Genomic DNA, 20,826 nt, shown 5'->3' on the forward strand with positions numbered 1-20,826 from the left:
TCCTGCAAGTCCACAGATAAAACACTTCATTCCATGAGGTGCAATGCTACACTTCTTAGGGTTTTGTATTCCGTGTGCCAGAAAAAAATTCCAACCCATACCAGCAGCTTCTAGTCTGTACTTATAGTCCAAAGTAGCTAAAAGCCTGTCATTAATTTTAATGACTTCCATCTATATTTCATACACCGCTTTGAAAATTACTGAGACAATAAGGTTCTTGTTTGCTCCCAAGAGGTTATGCTTTTCATAATGTCAGAATCCAAGTACAGGCCAGCCACAAGAACAGAAGGGTGAGGGTAAAAGGAAATAAAACAACATGATATTAATCATCCTACTCAGCTGTTACTCCCTTTAAACCCCCTTCCTGACCCACTGCTTCATGTTAAATAAGGCTTTTATCATTGTTGACATGTAGATTTCAAAACACTTTAGATATGATAATTGGCTCTTTAGCAATTCTGATTCGCCGTGAAGGTATTCTGTCACAGGAAAGAATGACATAAACTATATGCTGAAAGGATTCCAGAATTATGGCCTGTCTGGCACTCTTGCATGATTCAATCAATCCTTGCTCCATCAAAAAAAATGGTGCTATTGTCCATTTTCTAAATTTAATCTTTTGTTACATTGCATTTTCCCCTAGCAAACAGCTGGTGCATGATGTTGTAATTAAGAAAATGAGAAATGAGATGGAACACTAGGGCATCAGATTAGCTAAAATAATTATTGGAACTATTGTTTTATTTAATTTTGACTACATCTTATAAATTGAAGAGGTCACATGGACTGAATCTACACTAGAAGCTTTAGTGTGTGCATGTATGTAATTTCCTTTCCCTGAGGAACACTGAAATTGCAAGGCAGGAGAAAGTCAGCAAGTGTAATATAGTGTAGTGGTTGGAACATCAACCTGGTACTGGATAGGCCCTGAAATAATAAACTGAAAGAGTAGGATCATATATTGAGATTGTCAGATGTCCTCTTTTTAGAGGATATGCCATCTTTTTATGGTGTCTGACCTCTTTGGGATTCTCATTTTAAGAAGGCGAATGCCATTTTGGGCAGTATCAACAGGGACATCACATCAAAATCACAAGATGTCATAGTCCCATTGTATACGGCACTGGGAATATTCCGACTTGGGAATATTCAGTCTGGAGAAAAGGAGGTTGAGAGGAGACATGATAGCCCTCTTTAAGTATTTGAAAGGTTGTCATTTGGAGGAGGGCAAGATGCTGTTTCTGTTGGCTGCAGAGGAAAGGACGCACAGTAATGGGTTTAAACTACAAGTACAATGATATAGGCTAGATATCAGGGGGGGGGGGAAATTCACACCCAGAGTAGTTCAGCAGTGGAGCATAAGTAAATGTCACAACTCAGTACTGTTCCATTTTTAATAGTAGTTTTTAAAAAAAAATTATTGAAGCTTCAACAAACCTACAGAAAAGAAATATATAAAACATACAAGTTATACAAAACAATTACAGTACAAAAATTTACAAAAAAAAGAGGGAAAAGACTTCCTCATGCTTTCACAGTATACTGAAATAAGGAAGGAAGGAAGGAAGGAGGGAAGGTTATAAATCTTATAATGATGATGTGATGAAGATGTTAGCCACTCAGTTGAGTCCGACTCTTGGAGATCCTACGGTTCAATTGCTGCCACGATTTCCAATCTCGCTCCATCTTTTAGTTGTGCAATGTTCTGGCTGTGTCCATTTTGATCATATCTAATCATTGCGTTCTTTCACAGCCTGATTTCCTTTTTCCACTGACTAATCTAGCATAAAATCTTAGAATAACCATTTAGATAATCCAATCATAAGGAAAAAGAAGGGGGGAAGATGTAAATTTTTAGCACTCTTATTTTGTGAAAGAACAATTAACTCTGGAATCTTGTATTAGACCTTGTATATTTTGTCCAAGAGTCCCAATCCAAACATGGAAGCTTTCTTCTCTATACAATTTGCAAAATTTGGCTCCAGCTTCCAGGTGCATAACTTTACAATGCCATTCAACTCTCATTGGTATCTTTCTCAATTTCAGTCTCTTAGCCCACAAAATTCTAGCAACTACTGAAAAGTATCTAAACAGCCTCATTGTTTACCTGTTCATTTATTCTTCTAATATACCTAATAAGTAGGTTTCCACCTTCATCTGTATCAATATTTTTTTAATCTCCTCATGAATTGCTCTCTTATAATGCTTAGCCTTTTTACAACTCCACCTAGTGACAGACTTTATTTTCCTGGGCTCCAAGATCACTGTGGATGGGAACTGCAGCAAAGAAATTAAAAGACGCTTGCTCCTGGGGAGGAAAGCTATGGCAAATCTAGACCGCATCCTAAAAAGCAGAGACATCACCCTGCCAACCAAGGTGCATCTAGTTAAGGCTATGGTCTTCCCAGTTGCTATGTATGGCTGTGAAAGTTGGACCATAAGGAAGGCCAAGCGTCAAAGAATTGAGGCTTTTGAAGTCCGGTGCTGGAGAAGACTCTTGCGAGTCTCTTGGACTGCAAGGCGAACAAACCGGTCAGTCCTAGAGAAGATCAGCCCTGACTGCTCCGTAGAAGGCCAGATCCTGAAGATGAAACTCAAATACTTTAACCACCTCGTGAGAAGGAAGGACTCCCTGGAGAAGAGCCTAATGCTGGGAGCGATTGAGGGCAAAAGAAGGGGACGACAGAGAATGAGGTGGCTGGATGGAGTCAATGAAGCAGTCGGTGCAAATTTAAATGGACTCTGGGGAATGGTAAAAGACAGGAAGGCCTGGAGGATCATTGTCCATGGGGTCACAATGAGTTGGACACGACTTCACACCTAGCAACAGCAACAATTCCACCACTGATGGGGAAGTGTTCCAACTTCCTCAACATTTCCAACATGTATTTTCTTTTTTCTTTGAATTTTTTACTGGGGTCATATACCAGGAGTTGTGCATTTTATACAAATTTTCTTTTAAGAGACAACTTGCTGAACATTTCACTTACTTCCATACCAGTCTGATAACTGGATTTAATGCCCTATATTTTTGCCCAACATTATCATGAAGTCCTTGACCTCATTCATCCTTTTCCATTTCTAAAGTTAAACATTGTGCACTTTACTAATTAGATGCTCTTGATCTTGTAATAATAATAACTTCATTAGTATAAAAGGTTTTTCTTCTAATCCATATTCGGCCTTATCTTTTATAAATCTATCCCTTATTTTGGCATGTAACCACCAATCTATATTTCCACCTTCTTCTTTTAAGCCTTCTAATAATTTGAGCTTATACTCTATTTTACCATCTCAAATTGTTTTTACTAATACATTTTTAAAAGTCAACTACTGTAGATCTGCTCTTGATGGGCTCTTGAATAACGCTTCATGCGGAGACAGCCAGAGTGGGACCTTGCCTTAAAAAATCCTCCTGTATTTAAGCCAAACTCTACTAAAACCAAATCTTATGACACAATGTCTAAATTTTAAGTTAACCCTTTCCTTGCCATACCACAGAAAGGCATGCCAACCAAATGTTAGTCCCTCGTTTTAATAATCTTTGATTTTCTAATAGTAACCACTCTTTAATTCAAGTCATCACAATTGCCTCAAAATATAACCTGACATTTGGTACCTGTAAATCACCTCTGTCATAGGAATCCCAGAATGTTCTCATCTTTACTCTGGCTTTACTCCCTTGCCAAATGAAATTGGCCAAATCCTTCTGCCAAATGTTTAAGGGACCATCCAAATTAATAATAAGTTCCTTAGATGGAGGAAATTGCAATTATCTTTACTGGGTAGAATTTCAGTTAATAGGGATATTCTGAAACAAGAATAAAGTCTTTGAGGGAATATTCATTTTAATAACTGAACGCAGTTGACAATCACCTTCCCTTACTCTCCACACAACAGACATCCTGTCGAGTAGGTGGGGCTGAGAGAGCTCTGAAAGAACTGTGACTGGCCCTACGGTAACCCAGCTTGTGGAGGAAGAGTAGGAAATCAAACTGAGCTCTCCAGATTAGAAGCCATCGCTCTTAACCACTACATCAAGCCAGTTGGTTCTCCGGCAGTTGTCTCTAAATACCAGCACCTTGAATTGAATCCAGAAGCAAATTGGAAGGCAGTTCAGATCTTCTGGTAGAGCCCACTACTGCTGGTCTTTCCCCTGCATTTCAGCTGTGAGCCCTCTACCACTCAAGCTCCCAGATGCATACACTGCCCCAGTGCCATCATGCAAAGAACTGTGGGTAGTACAGTTTATTCTGAGCATGGGCCATGGAAGGGCCTGTAATCAGAGCAGGGGCAGGTAAAAGAGATACTGAGTGGTTGGGGGGGGGGGAGGAAACTCTCTGTCCACCCCACCCCCCCAAAAAATCTGGAAGTGAGCCTGTGATACAGTCTCTGCAACCTGCTCCAGTCAACACCCTTGCTGCAGCATTCTGTACCAACTGTAGCTTCTGGACAGTTTTCTTATTAAATCTAGATGTTACCAGGCATGCCCCATAGTGGCAAGATCTTTTTTGCCCCGGAAAGGCAGCAGCTGGCTCACCAGCCAAAGTTGGTGAAAGTCATCCCTGTCCACCACTGTCATCTGTTTCTCCAACAGAAGGTCCCAGAGCATCCCTGGTCCTTTAGTGCAACTACATCTAGGACAGAGGAGGACCCATTTCCCAGTCAGACCCTCCACCCACCAGTAGCACCCTATTTGGTTGGGATTAAATTTTATCTTGTTAGTCGTCATCCATTCCAAACCTGCAATTCCACAGCCTCCCTGGGATCTGCTGGTGGACTTCTGACGCCAGTCCCAACCAGTGTTTCCATGATGCTTGATCATACTTTATGCTCCTATTTTAAACAGTACGACAGGATCGTTCGCTTGGTGGTTTTTTTGTTTTTGTTTTTGGATACTACATTCCTTCAACATCTTACAGTCATGGTTGGTGAAGGTGCACAAGTACAGATACCAGCAGGTCTAAACACTTTTTGTTGTTGGGACAGCCTTTTAACTAGGCTTTTAAGCAAAAGCATGTTGTCAAGATCCCAAACATGTTATTTGCTACAATCTTTCTTATCAGATTAAACAAAATTCTTAATCGCAGAGAAATGAACTGTTCATGGCAACAGGCAGACACCCTCCAAAGAATTTACAAAGCAGGTCTAGATAGCTCACCAGTATTCCTACACCTTAAAAATGAGACTGCTTTACGTGATGCAAAATTAAAGTGCTCAAAAAAACAATATACATTCAGAATCAAGGGGGAGATCACTTCATCTGCAGACTTCAAGCAGATTTAAGAGCAGAGTTATTTTGAAGAATATTAAAATATTTTGCAAGCCCTACCTCTTTAAAAAAAATGGATCCAGCACAAGGAGCTACCCAGTCCATCACTGAAGTGCAACTTGTGAATAATAACTATGTCCTGTGAAACTGTAGGCACTTTGTTTTGCACAAAAGTTAGCAAAGAGGGGAAATCATTGGATGATGCACTGGTGCCATTGATTGGTTTTCACGTCTCTTTCCTCCACACCTGACAGATTGTCGAAGTGTTTGTGTCATCTTCATTGTACACCAGTGTGGCAGGTATGCTGAAGGCACTCTTTGGCCTCCACAGTACTGCAGAGCTCTAGGTTGTCAATGGGTCATGTTTTTTTTTCTTCCCTCGACAAGATTTGCAGACACAACAGATAATGCACGGCGAAGCCAAGAGCAGCAAGGGAGACGTCACCAGGGCAATGATACCAAGACCTACAAGAATCCCAACAACCTACAAAAGTGAAAAGGAAAAATGCAAATGTGAAACTGGAAAATGTGTGTGTATATGTATATATGTATATGTATATGTATATATGTGTATGTGTATGTATATGTGTGTATGTGTATGTGTATGTGTATGTGTATGTGTATGTGTATGTGTATGTGTATGTGTATGTGTATGTGTATGTGTATTGGGGAAGGCACTGGCAAACCACCCCGTATTGAGTCTGCCATGAAAACGCTGGAGGGCGTCACCCCAAGGGTCAGACATGACTCGGTGCTTGCACAGGGGATACCTTTACCTTTATGTATATGTATAGGCATATATAGGCATAAAAGATGTATACAGTTAAATCCAACATATGAGATACCTTGATACTGAATCAAACCATTAACCTATCCCTGTCAATCTTGTCAGTCAATCATTTAATCACAGTCATTGACCAATAGATATGAAAAGCAAAAAAAAAAATTATACATAAGGATTAAAATCAGCTCAGTCCTCTGCAGTCTTGTCTACACTGATTGGCAACAGTTCTCCAGGGTCTCAGGGCTTTCGCATCAACTACTACCTGATCTTTTTAACTGGAAGTCCTGGAGGCTGAACCTGGGACCTTCTGTAAGCAAAGGAGATGCTCTGCTACTGAATCATAATAATAAAATGCTATAGAGTTGTAACCCCTTTACTGCAACCCTTCATAGGTTCTGTTTCCTTTTGCCTTGATCTTTGGCAATCAGTCACTTTCCATGGCACATCCCCAAAAGGCAAACTCAAAGTCCTGGCTACAAATTCAGTAGTTTATTCAGAAGACTACGAATGGCATCAGAAGACTTCTCTGTTGCCGAAGACTAAGGCAAAAGGAAATTGAAAGCAGTTATAGAGGCAAATTCTCCCTCCTTTGGTACACAATTCAATTTCACACAGAAGAGTTCTTATTATCAAAGGGTAATACAGTTTGCAGTTGATACTTCCAAGGTGGGGGGAAAACAGCCATAACAGTTGAGCACACAATGGGGAGCTAGATGGCTCGGAGCATAGGAGCAGAAGAGTGGGGGTATGAGCAAGGCAGTTGCAGGACAATTCCCCAAGGCAGGTTCTGAGACTTTGGTCAAGCAAATCACGGCAAGAGCTGATGGCTACCTGACAATAGGGTTTTCATTGCAAGAGATGAACAGAAGTGGCTTGACATTGCCATGCTCTGCATATGAACTTCCTTGGTGGTCTCCTATCCAAACTTCCAGACTTTCTTGGTGGTCTGCTTAGCTTCTGAATTCTGACAAGCTCAGGCTAATTTGTCCTATCCAAGCTGCTCCCCTAAGCCATTCACCCCAAACCCCATATTACAAACAATTAAGGATTCAGATTATTTGTAGATACCTGTGTCCTGTTCCACATAACCGAGGCACGGGAGTGGCCCAGTTTGTTTCGGCATGGACCCTTATCATAATGTCTTAAGAAGATATCATTCTGAAAGACAAAGGCAGAAGCAGGATGAATCATGGACAGAAATGCATAGGATCAGCCTCTTTCCCGGAAGAGAAAGAAGCTACATCTGTTTCATCACATCATTCGTTCTGGTTCTGTGTTGCAAATCTGGGTTTCCTAATTTGAATACTGCAGAAATGTTTTGTCTGTCTGTCTGTCTGTCTGTCTGTCTGTCTGTCTGTCTGTCTGTTGGATTTATATAGCCCGCCGGTCTCGAAAATCCTCTTAGGCGGATTACATAAGAAGAAAATCCATGCAGTAAAATTCAATAAAATCCCATTAAAACCCAATTATTACAGCAAAATCTAACAGATGGCAAAAAAACAAAACATGGCCCTCCTTAAAATAGGAAGGCCCTTACAAGGGCAGGATGGGAGGGAACCAGATGTTCAGGACTGAAATTATCAGGTGCCTATGCCAAGGGGGACCCATACCACCTGCTCCAGCACTGCCTCCAACCATAAACCTGGTGGTAGAGCTCTGTTTTACACAGATAGTGGTGAGCTTGCATTGAAACACAAACAGTGATTGTTGACTGTGTTTATTGTGAAAACAACCTACTGAGTATTGGAATATGCAAGATCTGTAGTTGCCATTATTCAAAAACATATGAAGAATATCCTACAGGGGCATCGGAGGAGAGGTGCATTTAGCCTAGTTAGATTAGCAAGTTCCTGGTATTTTTCAAACTATTTACTCCTATGTCCTGATTAGCTCGATTGAAGACTTCCTACTCCTTTGAGCATACTTCCTCCCTCCTTGCCTCCAGGACAAAACAGAATGAATGCAGGACAACCATTAGACCAGGGGTAGTCAAACTGCGGCTCTCCAGATGTCCATGGACTACAATTCCCATGAGCAGGGGCTCATGGTAATTATAGTCCATGGACATCTGGAGGGCTGCAGTTTGACTACCCCTGCATTAGACATTTAGCCAGGACTCTCTCTCCTCTTTCTTTACAAAGTTCTTTCTCTTCTTTAAAAAGAAAACTATTTTATTCATCTAAACAGCCTGTTGCTTTGCCCATTTTCACATATTTAAATCCTGCCAACAGCGAGGGCATAGGGCGGGGAAAGAGAAAGGCATACTTGCAAATATGAAAAGCCAGCAAACAAACTGAAAAAAAGAGGCACCCTCTTCTGAAAACATCTGTACAATCTCTGCCCCCCAGATCCTTTGCTACATTTCACTTACATCCAAGTTTTGTAGACAGTACCAGCAAAAGGTATGCTTGCAATTCTTACACATCATTTGAGCGCAGCCTTCATTTCGCTCAATATAGATCCGGCAGACTGGGCACTGCTTAACTGGTGCTTCGGTGTCCATCTTAATAAGCGATCTAGAAAAGCAGAGGGAAAGGAAATAGTTCAACACGGTGGCTTAGGAATGCCTGCTGCAAGGCTGCTGTGCAATCCTTTCATTCTCACTCAGCTGTGCTGCCTGGGCAGTCAGCACACAGAACAATCCATTTGGATCCACATAAGCACCCTTGCCTCTGCAAAAAGCTACAGAAAAGCACTTCCTTGTGACAACACAATGTGGTCAGCATAAGACTAAAATAGAAAGCAACTTTATATCCTGCTTTTCACTACCTGAAGGAGTTCCAAAGCGGCTTACAAACATCTTTCATCTCCATTCAATGGTCCCCCTGTGATGTCAGTGGAGCTGAGAGAGCGCTAAGAGAACTGTAAGAACACCCCTAAAAATGCTGCGGATAGCCTAAGATTACCCAGCTGGGTGCATGTGGAGGAGTGGGGAATCAAATCCACTTCTCCAGATTAGAGTCCATTGCTCTTTGACCACTGCACTACACTGGCCCTCAGCCTAAATGTGTGAAACATCTATATGTCAGCAATGACTACCAGCACATGCCAAATAAGCACATTGAGGAATCTTCCTACAATAGTTGCTTTTATACATTAGCTCCATCAGAAGGAAGTACTTTTTGTAGTCTACACACAAGGGCCATGATAATCAAAGAAAGCTGCATGCAATAGAACGGCTGACTGTACTAGAACTGTGTCTACTCAAAATACTGTACAAATATATAGAACTTGCTGTGTGAAGCCTCCTTCCATGGGAAATACATATAGAATCATAAATGCATAGATTCTGTTTCCATGCAACCACATATTGAACATCTATTTCCCAATGAAGAAGTGTGCATATTTGTACATATAGTTGAAGCACATGTCATTTCCTAGGTACAATAATTGGTGTTTTTGTAAAAAATTCACCACCATAAAGTACAAAACAGGAAATTCCTATACAAGTTACATATTCTCACGAAAGCATATCACATAATTCCACTGGGTGTTTCAGTATGCAAATTTAACATGTTCTTATTCATTTATTATCACTATATTTGTTGTACGGCATGTATAGTGTAGCCAGGAGATCTGAGGCTTGTCTGGCAGCCAGGCAAGGGATGTTTGGAGGTGGTTTGACATTTCCTTCCTTCATGTCATAATCCCTAGTTTTCCTTGGAGGAACGACCACCCAATTCCTTGGGGGTCTCCCATCCAACTACTAGCCAGGGTTGGCCCTGCTTAGCTTCAGAGATCTGATGGGATTGGGCATACCTGGCCTATCACATGTCCTTATCACAAAGCATCAGACACGGGGAATGCATGTGAAACAAGCCCTGGAGAATAAGGCCTAGCCAGCATGGCCAGACTCATGTAACTGGATGATAGGGGTATGAAACAGCACATCAAACTCCTACATTCAGCTTATTTGGAAGTGACACAGTATTCTGTTTAAACAGCTTCAATTGGAAGCTGTGCGAATAGATTTTTGCCTGGATCTAAAAATTGCATTTAAACAAAAATGGAATTTGTTGCAGCTGACAATATGGAACATCTTCACACACCCCCTAGGCCACTCCTTCACTTACCCTTGTTCATTTGGTGCCACAATGAGATGGCTTTCCAGGCATGATCTCTCCAGGTGCCAAGGCTCTTTGCAGGAGGAACAAAATGTCAAATGGCAAGCTAGGCAGCTCACAGGCACTGGCAGTCCCGATTCACTGGGTTCAATTTGGCACACAGTTGGACAGTCAGCAGAGGGGCACCAGGCCCTGAGTGGATCCAAGTAGACTTCTGAAGAGGTTCAGTTAGATAAATTTCCAAATACACAGCTTTTTAACTTGCTTATTTCATTGTCTACTTCTCAGTTTATATTCAGCCTGATTTTTTTCTACTAGCTTCGTAAGTCTAATCACAGATAGAAGCATTGAGCTGGAAGGGATGACAAGGGCCACCTAGTCCAACCCCTGCACAATGTAGGAAATTCATGACTACCTTCCCTTCCCCACTTCCCCTAGCGTCTCCTGGTCTATGCCCAAAGGCAGAGGGAGAAACCTCTAGCAACCCTGGGACAATCTGGCTTGGAAGCAAATTTCTTCCTGACCCCAAAGTGGAGATGGGCATTACCCTGGGTATGTAAAAAAATAAAATCTATGACAGCCAAGTATTGGCTCATCCCTTCTCTCACTTCCTGTCATCTGCCTAAATTCAGAGAATCAGCATTCCTGCCAAATAGCCTTTGCTTAAAAATCTCCAGAAAAGGAGAGCCCACCATTAGGAATGGGTATGAACCTAAATATTCTGGTTCAGGATGACCCCAAACTGAACCCAAAATTGAACTGAAGAAAAATGTCCTGAACCAAACCAGCCAGTTCAAATCCCCCTTTCTCCAGGCCGTGGATCGCTGCAGCCAGGAGAAGGGGAGGGGGTTGCCCATGAAGGGTTAAATGGCTGACAGCCATTTAACTTGTTTGTTTTGCTACCCCCAGCAAAACAGACTTGTTTGTTTTGCTACCCCTCAAAGCCATTTAAGCCTAACAGCTGGCAGCTGGACCTGCCCCGCTGTTAGGTTTCAATGACTGTGAGTCATTTCACCGGTCAGTTTTGCTTCTTCCTCCTTTCAAGCAGGATCAAGCACTGAAATGGCTGCTTGGTGACTGGTGAAATGGTTCCCAGACATTGAAACCTAACAGCGGGGCAGCACTGTCCATTAGTTGTTAGGTGCACCTGTCAGCTGCTAGACTGAAATTGCTAACTGGACATGGCAAATGTTTGGGGAAGGTGCTATTCCTGAACATTGGTTTGAGGGCTCTGAACCATTCCAAGGTCATCCCAGATTTTGGCTCTGAATTGATTCGTGCCCAGCCCTACCCACACCACCACCTCCCAAAGCCTTAAGCTTCAGTCAAATACTGACTTAGAACTCACCAGGGCTCATGCTTTAAATCTTGTTCCTTAAAGCATGAGGATACTGCATGGAAATGTAATCAAAAGAGACTATCCAAGATACCTAGTTTTATGGCCTTTACACTTTCTATAAGTGAGGGAGCCCATTTTATCTACTTTTCAAAAGATTACGGTAGTGGAAACTGCAGAATGATTTTAACAAGCTATAAATGCTGCACGCAATGAAGTTTTACACAGATCCATTTTCGAGGCATCAGATAGAAGTCGCAACTTTTCTATGACGTAGGAGATTTTATATCAAATGGAAAACAAGGGAGCTGGTCAACGTCCAATCCCACACACAAACAAACACACTCTTAAATAAAACTTTTGAGCATCACACTTTCAAAAAGCTTTTAGATTTTTTTTAACGGAGCTGCGAAGGGACAAGGTGGAATTTATTTCTTGATCCTTATTCTCACTTGCAATAACACTAAAATCCAGCTCCCTGTGTGTGACACCTGCAACCATTGCCAAAGTATATTTTTGTGATCATGCACACTCACTAAAAAGGTACTTGCCAATTACATGTTCACCCACAGCCAACTTTGTTTATTGCACACCAAGGCAAGTTACTTATGTAATTGCTCCTTTGCACGTGTGGTACCAAGGACCTCACTTTATTCAAGATCTCGTTATTTGAAATAAAGGTGAAATGCACAAATACTACCACAGCCAGTGTCTGAATGTCACCACAAAGTTTAGCCTGATTTCCTACCAATTCTTCACTTGTTATACGAGCATTTTGCTACTCAATATTAAGTGTAACAAGGCAGTCAGCATTATTTGTACTCTAACGTGAAGGTAAAATTAACAGTGCACACCTCTCTCAAATTTCAGTCGCTGATACAAATGAAATTGATCAGTCGGCACCAAACTGGAGATCTGAAACAAAAAGTACAGGGAAAAAGACAAACATTAGAAATTAAAGATTGGGAATTATCTAATCTTAAAAGGAGATTTGAGATTTTGATTGACGTATAATCCCTTCTAATATCATATTTTATTACATCTCTCTTTTCCGTTTGATTTATGGTTTCCACCCTGAATCCTAGAAATCATGTCAGCATCTTCCATTCACCTAAATATCGACACAATTATTTTCTTGTAGTCTGTTGAACCATGTTTCTACAGAATACGGATCTCGTATATGAAAGGTAGATTCCTTCCCAGATTGATTTTCTTCACAAATCCTGAGAAGAACCTCCTGTAAATTCAGGGAGGGACCAGCCTATCAGATTACAGTTTGGACTCTAGGATATTAATGCTGATAGGCATCAAGGGAGTGACACTAAATACTGAAACATCTGAAGAAACAGAGTGAAGAAACTTAATGGGAAAGTCCAAGAAATGTCCCGTGGTACTTAAGACAAATAATGGTACTATCCAAGAATTCCACACTTGCTCAACTTGCTTCAGGGCAAGTCCATGTGTACAGCTAATGCAGGCTGAAAAAGGTAGATTTTAATGGGCAGTTCTAATATGTCGGGTTTCTTTTGCTTATATCAGTTGTTCTAAATAAGGCCTACCAAGGAGTTTGCATGGGATGGAAGGCTCATAGGGCCCAGTAACCATAGAAATGACCTAACTTCCTGAATCCACACTACATATCAGCTGCAAGATACCAACCATTCAATCACCAAGCTATTTTTCCACACAGAGCAAACACATTCCTGTAGGTAAGTGAATTAAGAGACAGCGCAAACAGTTAACCTCTCCCTTAGATAATTAAGCATTTGGACTTTGATCTTGCTTTCATCAAAACAAGAACGTTGGATTCTCCTAAGCTGTACTAGCTGGCTGTAAAGCTATTCTAACCTATTCTTCTTGAAGACAGTGAGATGGGTAGAAAACCAAATAGTTTAATTCCCACAAAATAACCTGCTCTTTTTATTAAATATAACATTGTATCAAAGAGACAGATGTTTTTGGTTGTTTCTTTGGAGTAAGCTCATTATATTCACGTTACAAAAGTAATACCGGAGCCAATATCAATGTTTAAGCATTCTAAGGATGCTTAAAGGAATTGCAGGTCATCTCGCCCAACCTCCTGGTCAATGCTGGATCAGCTAATAGCAGTGTGGGGGAGCTCAGCATCTCCCTAGGCAGCCAATTCCAGCTAATATCCAGCTGGTACCTTTCCACCCATAATTTAAATCTATTATTGCAAGTCGTGTCCTCTGCTGTTAATGGAAACACCCTTGCTTTCCTCCAAATGACAGCCTTTCAGATACTTAGAGAGAGCAACCACATCCCCCCTCAACCCCTTCTCCAGACTGAACATTCCCAAGTTCCTCAGGCCTTTCTTCATAAGGCTTGGTCCCCAGGCCCCAGATCATCCTTGTTGCTCTGTTCTGCACCCACTTCATTCTGTCCACATCCTTTGGCAAGTGAGGCCTCCAGAACCACACACAGTACTCCAGGTGCAGCAGGACTATGATAACTTGCAGTTGGGCTGTTTTGCCTATAAATGGCCACTCTTACTCAGCTGCAACTCATTCAATGACCAGCCTGTGTTTTGTGTGTCATGTGAATATCAGCTTCAAACTCAAATGGTTAGATTCAAGTCCAGTGGCATCTCAGAGACAAACAAGAGTTGTCTTCTTGGTCTCCAAGTTGCTACTGGACTTGAATCTAACTGGTCTACTGCAGACCAACATGACTCAAACAATACATACTGTCTTCCCCACAAATGGTTGGAGCCCCTAGGTCTACTGCAGTATTTTACTGTATAGTTCAGCCTTTCTCAACTTTTTTACTGTTGAGAAACCCCTGAAACATTCTTCAGGTTTGAGAAATTCCAGAAGTCGTGCAATTGTGCAGAATATGGTTGGGAAGCATAGCTGTTTACAGGCCCACCCCTTCCCGCCCCCTCCAGGCCCATCACTGGCCATTTTGGGAGGGAGTGTGTGAGTCAACATGTCCATGTATGGTCATATCACCTGATAAACAAATATTAAAATGTTATAAATAATTAACTCCTACGCATCCGGAAAACCCTTCCAGGGTTGTCAAGAAACCCCAGGTTTTCACAAAACCCTAGTTGAGAAAGGCTGGTATAGTTAGTGAGTAAATCAACACAGAGAACTTGGGGAAGGCATACAGAGTGAAGCAGCAGAGGTAGCATTTGGTGTTAATCCTAAAAGGCTTGTTAAAACTTTGTTATATTAAGCACTTCACTTCTTACTATTGTTCCTGTTCTGCTTTGAGCTGTTATCCCTAGCTGGAACACATATGCCATGTAGACCATAAATACAAGCAGAATAACAACTCTGAACAGAATCCATGGCATTCAATCATTCATGGGCCATTAAATACATGCTTCAGCTGTTTATCCATTCAATCCTTAGCCTCATAGAGTACTAAGGGAAACATTAATGGCCCATTAATGCATACCCTCAAGTGCCCTCTTGCTTAGCTAACTGAAATGGATCTCTAGGTTTCTGGAGCTTTATAAACAAAATCCCATTTGAAAATTGCCAACACAAATGACAAACTGTGGACCAGATTCAAATGGGTAGCCTTGTTGGTCTGAGGTAGCACAATAAAATCAGAGTCCAGCAGCACCTTTAAGACCATCAAAGATTTATTCAGGGCATGAGTTTTCGAGTGCAAGCAGTCTTCCTCAGACTATGATCCTTTGGACCAGTTTTCTGATGAAATTTCAGCGAAAGGCAACTAACGCTTCATATATACATTAGCAGAGCAATAGCTGGTATAGATTACCCCACCCTGCTCTCCACCAAAAATGTGGCAACTGGAGCTCAGCCTTAACACCTGACACTTGCAATTCCTATAAATCATGATGACTCCTCAGATCTTTCACCCATTTGTGCTTCACAGAAGTGAATGGAGAGTTTGCTGAAGTCAGGACTTGTGGTGCATTTACTTTAGAACTTGCTCAGAAGGCAATGGGCAGAGGGAAGAAAAGTTGCATAGAGAAAATGAAGTAACTGATTAACTTCATTTGACCGTTTACGCATTGGAGGTTTCATGCCAGGCTGCAGGCTGGAGCTTTAGTCGTAGCAGGTTGCCCCACCCTTTCCTGCACCCACATGGGGGAGCATTTGGCCTGGTGCACCTCATCCGCCCCCGATTTGTGCTCCTCCAGGGAGCTGGGGGAGTGAAGTTCCCAGTGCGTAAACAGTCTTCTTCTTTCAAGTGGGTAGCCATCTGAGGAACTGTACATGCACATGAAAGCTCACGCCTTGAATAAATCTTTGTTGGTCTTAAAGATGCTATTGGACTCAAATTTTGTTGTGTTTCTTCTTCTTCGTTGAGAGCATTCTCCTCTTTGTTCCCCAAATGGAATAGTTCAGTTGTGCTACCTTGGATGGAAGAAGGAAGATAATAGAGGAGAGATGTGACCCCCAAATGGACTCCAGACATCAGATTCCAGGTGGGTTGGTAAATGACCACCAAAATATCTTAATTACATATCCTTTCACATTACCCCATCCAAATAAATGAAGCCACTGTGTGTCACTAGACTTTATGGCACAACAGCTATGAGACCGACTGGGGAAATGTAGGGAAGGTGTTGGTAGGTATGCCTCCTTTTAGCTATCTGCAATTCCACATCACACTTCACAAGGGAAATCCACTATTGTCATTTTTTCCTATCAATGTAAACTCTGTAGAAGAAACACCAAGTATCTGTCCAACCACTGCTTAAAGACTGCCAGAGAGGGGGGAGCTGATCCAGGATGCTTTAGGCTGATCCTGCATTGAGCAGGGCGTTGGGCGTGATGGCCTGTATGGCCTCTTCCAACTCTAGGATTCTATGATTCTATTCTATGAAGGCCAGGCCTTCATGAACCTTCCCACCTGGCTAAAGAAATCAGCTAAAGAAACAGCCTGGCTAAAGAAATCAGCGGGTATTACCTCAGGGTAATATCATCTCACAAAGGTACAACACAGAAATGATAAAGATGGCATTATGAAATGGAATTGATCCATAGTTGGTCAGAATCGTCATGCTGGGTGCCTTTATATGGGAGTGGGAAGGGGCTCTGCATTGCTTATATCTTTGTAGTCCCACATTCTGCATTGCTCTAACTACACTGACTTGGGAAGCTGGCTTCTCACATGGAGAATTAATCTTGTTTTCCTAGTTATTGCCTAGTTTGGGTGGTATCATATACTGTATGGTTACAGTGGTGTTTGCTTTGCTCAGTTTTGCATTCCTAGTACTGTTTTCTTAGTCTTGTACTATGTGATTACATTCTCTCTTTCTGTGTGCGTGTGTGTACTTTGTAGCCTGCCTTGAGTGTTAGTGTGAAAAGGCAAACTGTGAATAAGCTAAAGAAAGAAAGAGCCAACTCACAAAACCCAACTGGCTCAGCAAGGAATGGGTAGTGAACAAAGCTGTGGTTGTGTGAGAGTGCTCATGCCACACTTTGATCCGCTTGGGCATTTATTTATTCATCATTTGGTGTGTGTAGTGTCTCCAGGAGATCTGATGGTCGTCTGGCAGCCAGACAAGGGACATTCAGAAGCAGTTCGCCATTGCCTGCCTCCATGTCATAACCCCTAGTGTTTCTTGGAGTAACCCAAACCCTTGGAGGTCTCCCACCCAAATAGTAGCCACAGTCAGCCCTGCTTAGCTTCTGATGGGATTGGGCTTGCCTGGGCTACCCCAGGTGCAAATCAGTTGGGCAGTTATGCAGTAATGCGTAATTCAGACTGAGTTGCCAATCATATTCATGATTAATTGGTTCTAGACTGAGAATTCAATGTTCTTTCTGGAAGGAAGGCTAGGAAGATGCAAGAATGGAGTACAAGCAGCTAGCAGAGGCATGTGAGCCCTATAGAAACTACTTGCTCGTTGGATGGCCAAACTGTGGCTCTCCAGATGTCCATGGACTACAGTGCTGCACAGGCTGGCAGGGGCTCATGGGAACTGTCATCCATGGACATCTGGAGAGCCACAGTTTGGCCACCCCTGTGCTAGTGCTTAAAAAGGAGTATATGCATGGACTGTTAAGACACTGTAGTCTTTTTCCTTCTTGGCCTTCAGATTTCTGAGGGGTTTTTTGTTTTGAGTCTTTACACTTTCAAGTTGGTAGCCTTAGCAATTTGTTGCTAAGACACGTACACACCTTTGTGTGCACCATCACCCACCTCCCTTAAGCGGTCATGGTATTTACAACCAACTCTCTCTAACAGAATTCTCACACAGCTCCACTTTACCATTAAGCCATATTTCTGCCAACCTGTATTTTACCATCCCACATGCCATACGTATCCCGGGTCCCCACTAGAGGAGGAGAATGGGTGACATTCAGAGGCAACTCTTGCAGACTTAAGCAGGCAGTTCTGAGACCTCTGGATGCCAAGTAAACATTTCCCCAGGAAACGAAAAACAAGAGGGAAACCATCTGGCTGTTGCTAGTTTTCCCTGTCAAGCGGGCCTCCTGCCAAGTAGTCATTAGAGGTAATTAAGGGGAGGAAACAGTCTAATATATTCATTATGTAAATGAACAAAGACGATTAAAAGGAAGAAGAAGGATGACAAGTGTGGATACCTCCGTTTCTTGCAGAGTCCCACGGCTTAAGCACACCAGGTCAGGACAAGTGATGGGAGAGCCACAGGATTCACGAATTGCCAGCTGCATGTACTGTTTCAGGCACTAAACATGGGAAGGAGAACAAACATTAAAAAGATACAAATCAGTTACAACCCATATTTAACACAGGAGGTGCCATAGCCGAGGCATCACCCAGGGCGCCTTAACTGGCTGACCTGGAATCCCAAGAACGTTCCTAGTTATGCTAGAGAGAGAAGATTAATTTAAGGACTCAAGGCAGAAAAATCATTACAGAACTAGTCTCTTCAAATCAGACAGTCCAATCTTTCTGGGTTAACCCCCCCCCCCCCGTACACAGCCTTGAAAAGCATTGGTAAAGAACAATTGTGTTTTAATTAAAATGTTCATGGGGTGGTTATTGTTGTTGTTGTTGTTTTTCTGGTCTCCCTTTGTGTATTCCTGATTCAAGCATTCTCACCTAATGACTAAGAGCATATGGCCTTTGTTTGCTTCAAGGGCACACTTTTCTTAGCAAACTGCAGCATAAGCAGTTACGCAGTTTAGCAGGAAAGTCCTTAGACTGAGGTGGCTAGAAGCTTCTCTCTTCATAAAACCTGCCTACTGCAATTCCATCCCTGTTGCAAATGGACAAGATTTGTCCATGCCCACAGGATTTAATTCCCAAGTTAGTACAAATTGTACATTAGGGTTTAAAAAAAAATTAGAACATTTCTTGAACAAAATCAATAGTGAAAGCTGGCTACAACTACGGAAGTGATCGTTTTCATGACAAAAAGAGGACCCAGGTAGGATTCAAAGAAGTCACAGTGCTTCTTTGCAATGTCATTCATTTGTAGTCAACGTCAGTTGGTGGGTAGGAAGCCAGGTATTTTGGCAAGGACTACAGGACACAGATATGGCTTAAAATATGGCCACAGCTATTTTATTCAAAACAATCTCCCATGGAGGAGGGAATAACACGATGTAGTGCCTGGCCTATGCAGCCCGCTGGCTGTTGCCCATATCCAAGGCCCCTTGTGGTCCATCGCTATTTCCCACTGGGAAACACGGATCCCCTTCATTCTTGGATGTTTCTAATCTGGGAAACGACGCAAAATGAGAAGAGGCCAAAGGGTGCAAACCAACTTAGCTCCCCCGGCTCAAGCGCGAGGCAAAGAGGCTGAGGCCCAGCACGTGGCACTATTTAAGACAGCGCCACTGGCCCCGCCCATCACACTAGCTGGCCGCACTGCTGCTTGCAGCGTGCCTGGTGCTGCAACATTAAGACACCTGCACTGCGTCCTCCTCCCCTCCATCCCACCAAAAGGTAGCTCTGGGGAGTCTTTGCTGCCACTTGGAAGCAGCTTGACAGCATTTAACACACACACACACAGCAAATTTGTTAAACAAAGCATACTCTTAAGTACAATGTTAGCCTCCTGGGGCCTGCTCCTGATTAAACATATCTGAAAGTAACTATTAGATATTGTTGTGAGTTTTTGGATAACTATGCAAGATGACTTTCTATTAAGGAAAGAAGCTACAAGTTCATCTGCCTACTGTTTGCTGTACAATTTTCAGAAACATTGCTCGGAATGTTCTGTAGTTTTAGACTTTTTACATAAGTCGCTTAAAACAAGCTGAGTGCATTGCGTATGTTCCCATTTGTCCAGTTCACCCACATACACATTAAAATTAGTCCAAGGCCCATCTTACTGCAGATTTTCAGAGCAGTAAATCTCTAATCTTGACTTTGGATTCTAGATCTAGGAATTCCATCCAAGCCAGGGGCCTTCCCAGATTTTAACTGGTAAATTAGTGATTTTATTTCTTGGAAAGTCACTGGTGGAAGTGCCTTCCATTTAAGGCCTCATGGTTCAGGTTTTGCATTTTACCATTAGTTCCTTGAATGAAAGGGAACAGAAAGGAATAAAGGCAAAAGGGGAAAACTCAATGTTGAAATTGACAAGACTTTTCTTTTAAAAAACTGACAAGCAGCAAGAAGCTCCATTTTCCATATCACTGAGTGCTCTGTGCTGTGTTATTGGCCACTATGAAAAATGAAAAAGGGTCACATGACCTCATAATATATGGAAAGATGTTGAATGTACAGAATGCATGGTAGATCCCACTGACACTGACATTGCAAGCAGTGATTGTTTGCAACTTGTGCGTATGTGCGCACGCAACTGCGCAAAGTTGGCTGAAACACTAACATGCTTTGCACAGGGCTGCTATTTGTATGGGGGAGGAGTTCTATGGCAGAAGCTCTGGAAACCTTTTTTGGTCATGTACCACTAACATGAAAAAAGGGGGGCATTTCCATTGATGCCTAATGCAACCATATAGTAATGCTATCCTTCACTGCAAATTTGTGTAGTTTTCTCTTTTTGATTATCTTGTTCTATGCTGCACACTATGCATGGTCTTGGCAGTTTTTTTAGAGCCTGTTCTGTGCAGATTGCCTTCTGTCCTCCAAATGGATCAAACCCAAGTGACCCCCCCTTTGCCACAGCTGGGACAATAGTCTGACCCCCATATTTTCTTCTTTCCCTAAGGCATGGGATGGATAAAGGAGGTGCATTGAGTGTGGAGAAGTGGGTGGAAGTGCTGTTGTGATTTTATTAGAGGGGGATGTTATGTGTTTTATTGTGGGGTTTTAAGTATTGTAACCCGCCATAAGCCAGCTAGCAATAAGTTGGGCAATAAGTAAGTAAATTCAGCAGTTTGTACAGGGTCCCTACGGCTCAGAGGCCATTTTAATGTTAATCTTCCAGAGACTGCCAAAATGGTTCTTCCCTATTTTATTA

At 42.2% G+C, this 20,826-nt stretch overlaps 1 protein-coding gene across 4 annotated transcripts in view; it reads right to left on the minus strand.

Annotated features, from left to right (window-relative positions):
- Positions 1-1,380: 1,380 nt before the first annotated feature.
- RNF144B (ring finger protein 144B) overlaps positions 1,381-20,826 on the minus strand; it is a 45,678-nt gene continuing 26,232 nt past the window's right edge. For all 4 annotated transcript variants that reach the window (XM_077353044.1, XM_077353045.1, XM_077353043.1 and 1 more), the window contains 6 exons: positions 18,014-18,118; positions 12,311-12,371; positions 10,130-10,334; positions 8,428-8,572; positions 7,125-7,214; positions 1,381-5,756 (listed from right to left, as the gene is read on the minus strand). In XM_077353044.1, coding sequence (XP_077209159.1) covers positions 5,616-5,756; positions 7,125-7,214; positions 8,428-8,572; positions 10,130-10,334; positions 12,311-12,371; positions 18,014-18,118 — 747 coding nt within the window. In that variant the 3' untranslated portion in view covers positions 1,381-5,615. The remainder of the gene's footprint in view (positions 5,757-7,124; positions 7,215-8,427; positions 8,573-10,129; positions 10,335-12,310; positions 12,372-18,013; positions 18,119-20,826) is intronic.

Source organism: Paroedura picta, chromosome 9 (genome assembly GCF_049243985.1).
Source record: "Paroedura picta isolate Pp20150507F chromosome 9, Ppicta_v3.0, whole genome shotgun sequence".
Classification (NCBI taxonomy): Eukaryota; Metazoa; Chordata; class Lepidosauria; order Squamata; family Gekkonidae; genus Paroedura; species Paroedura picta.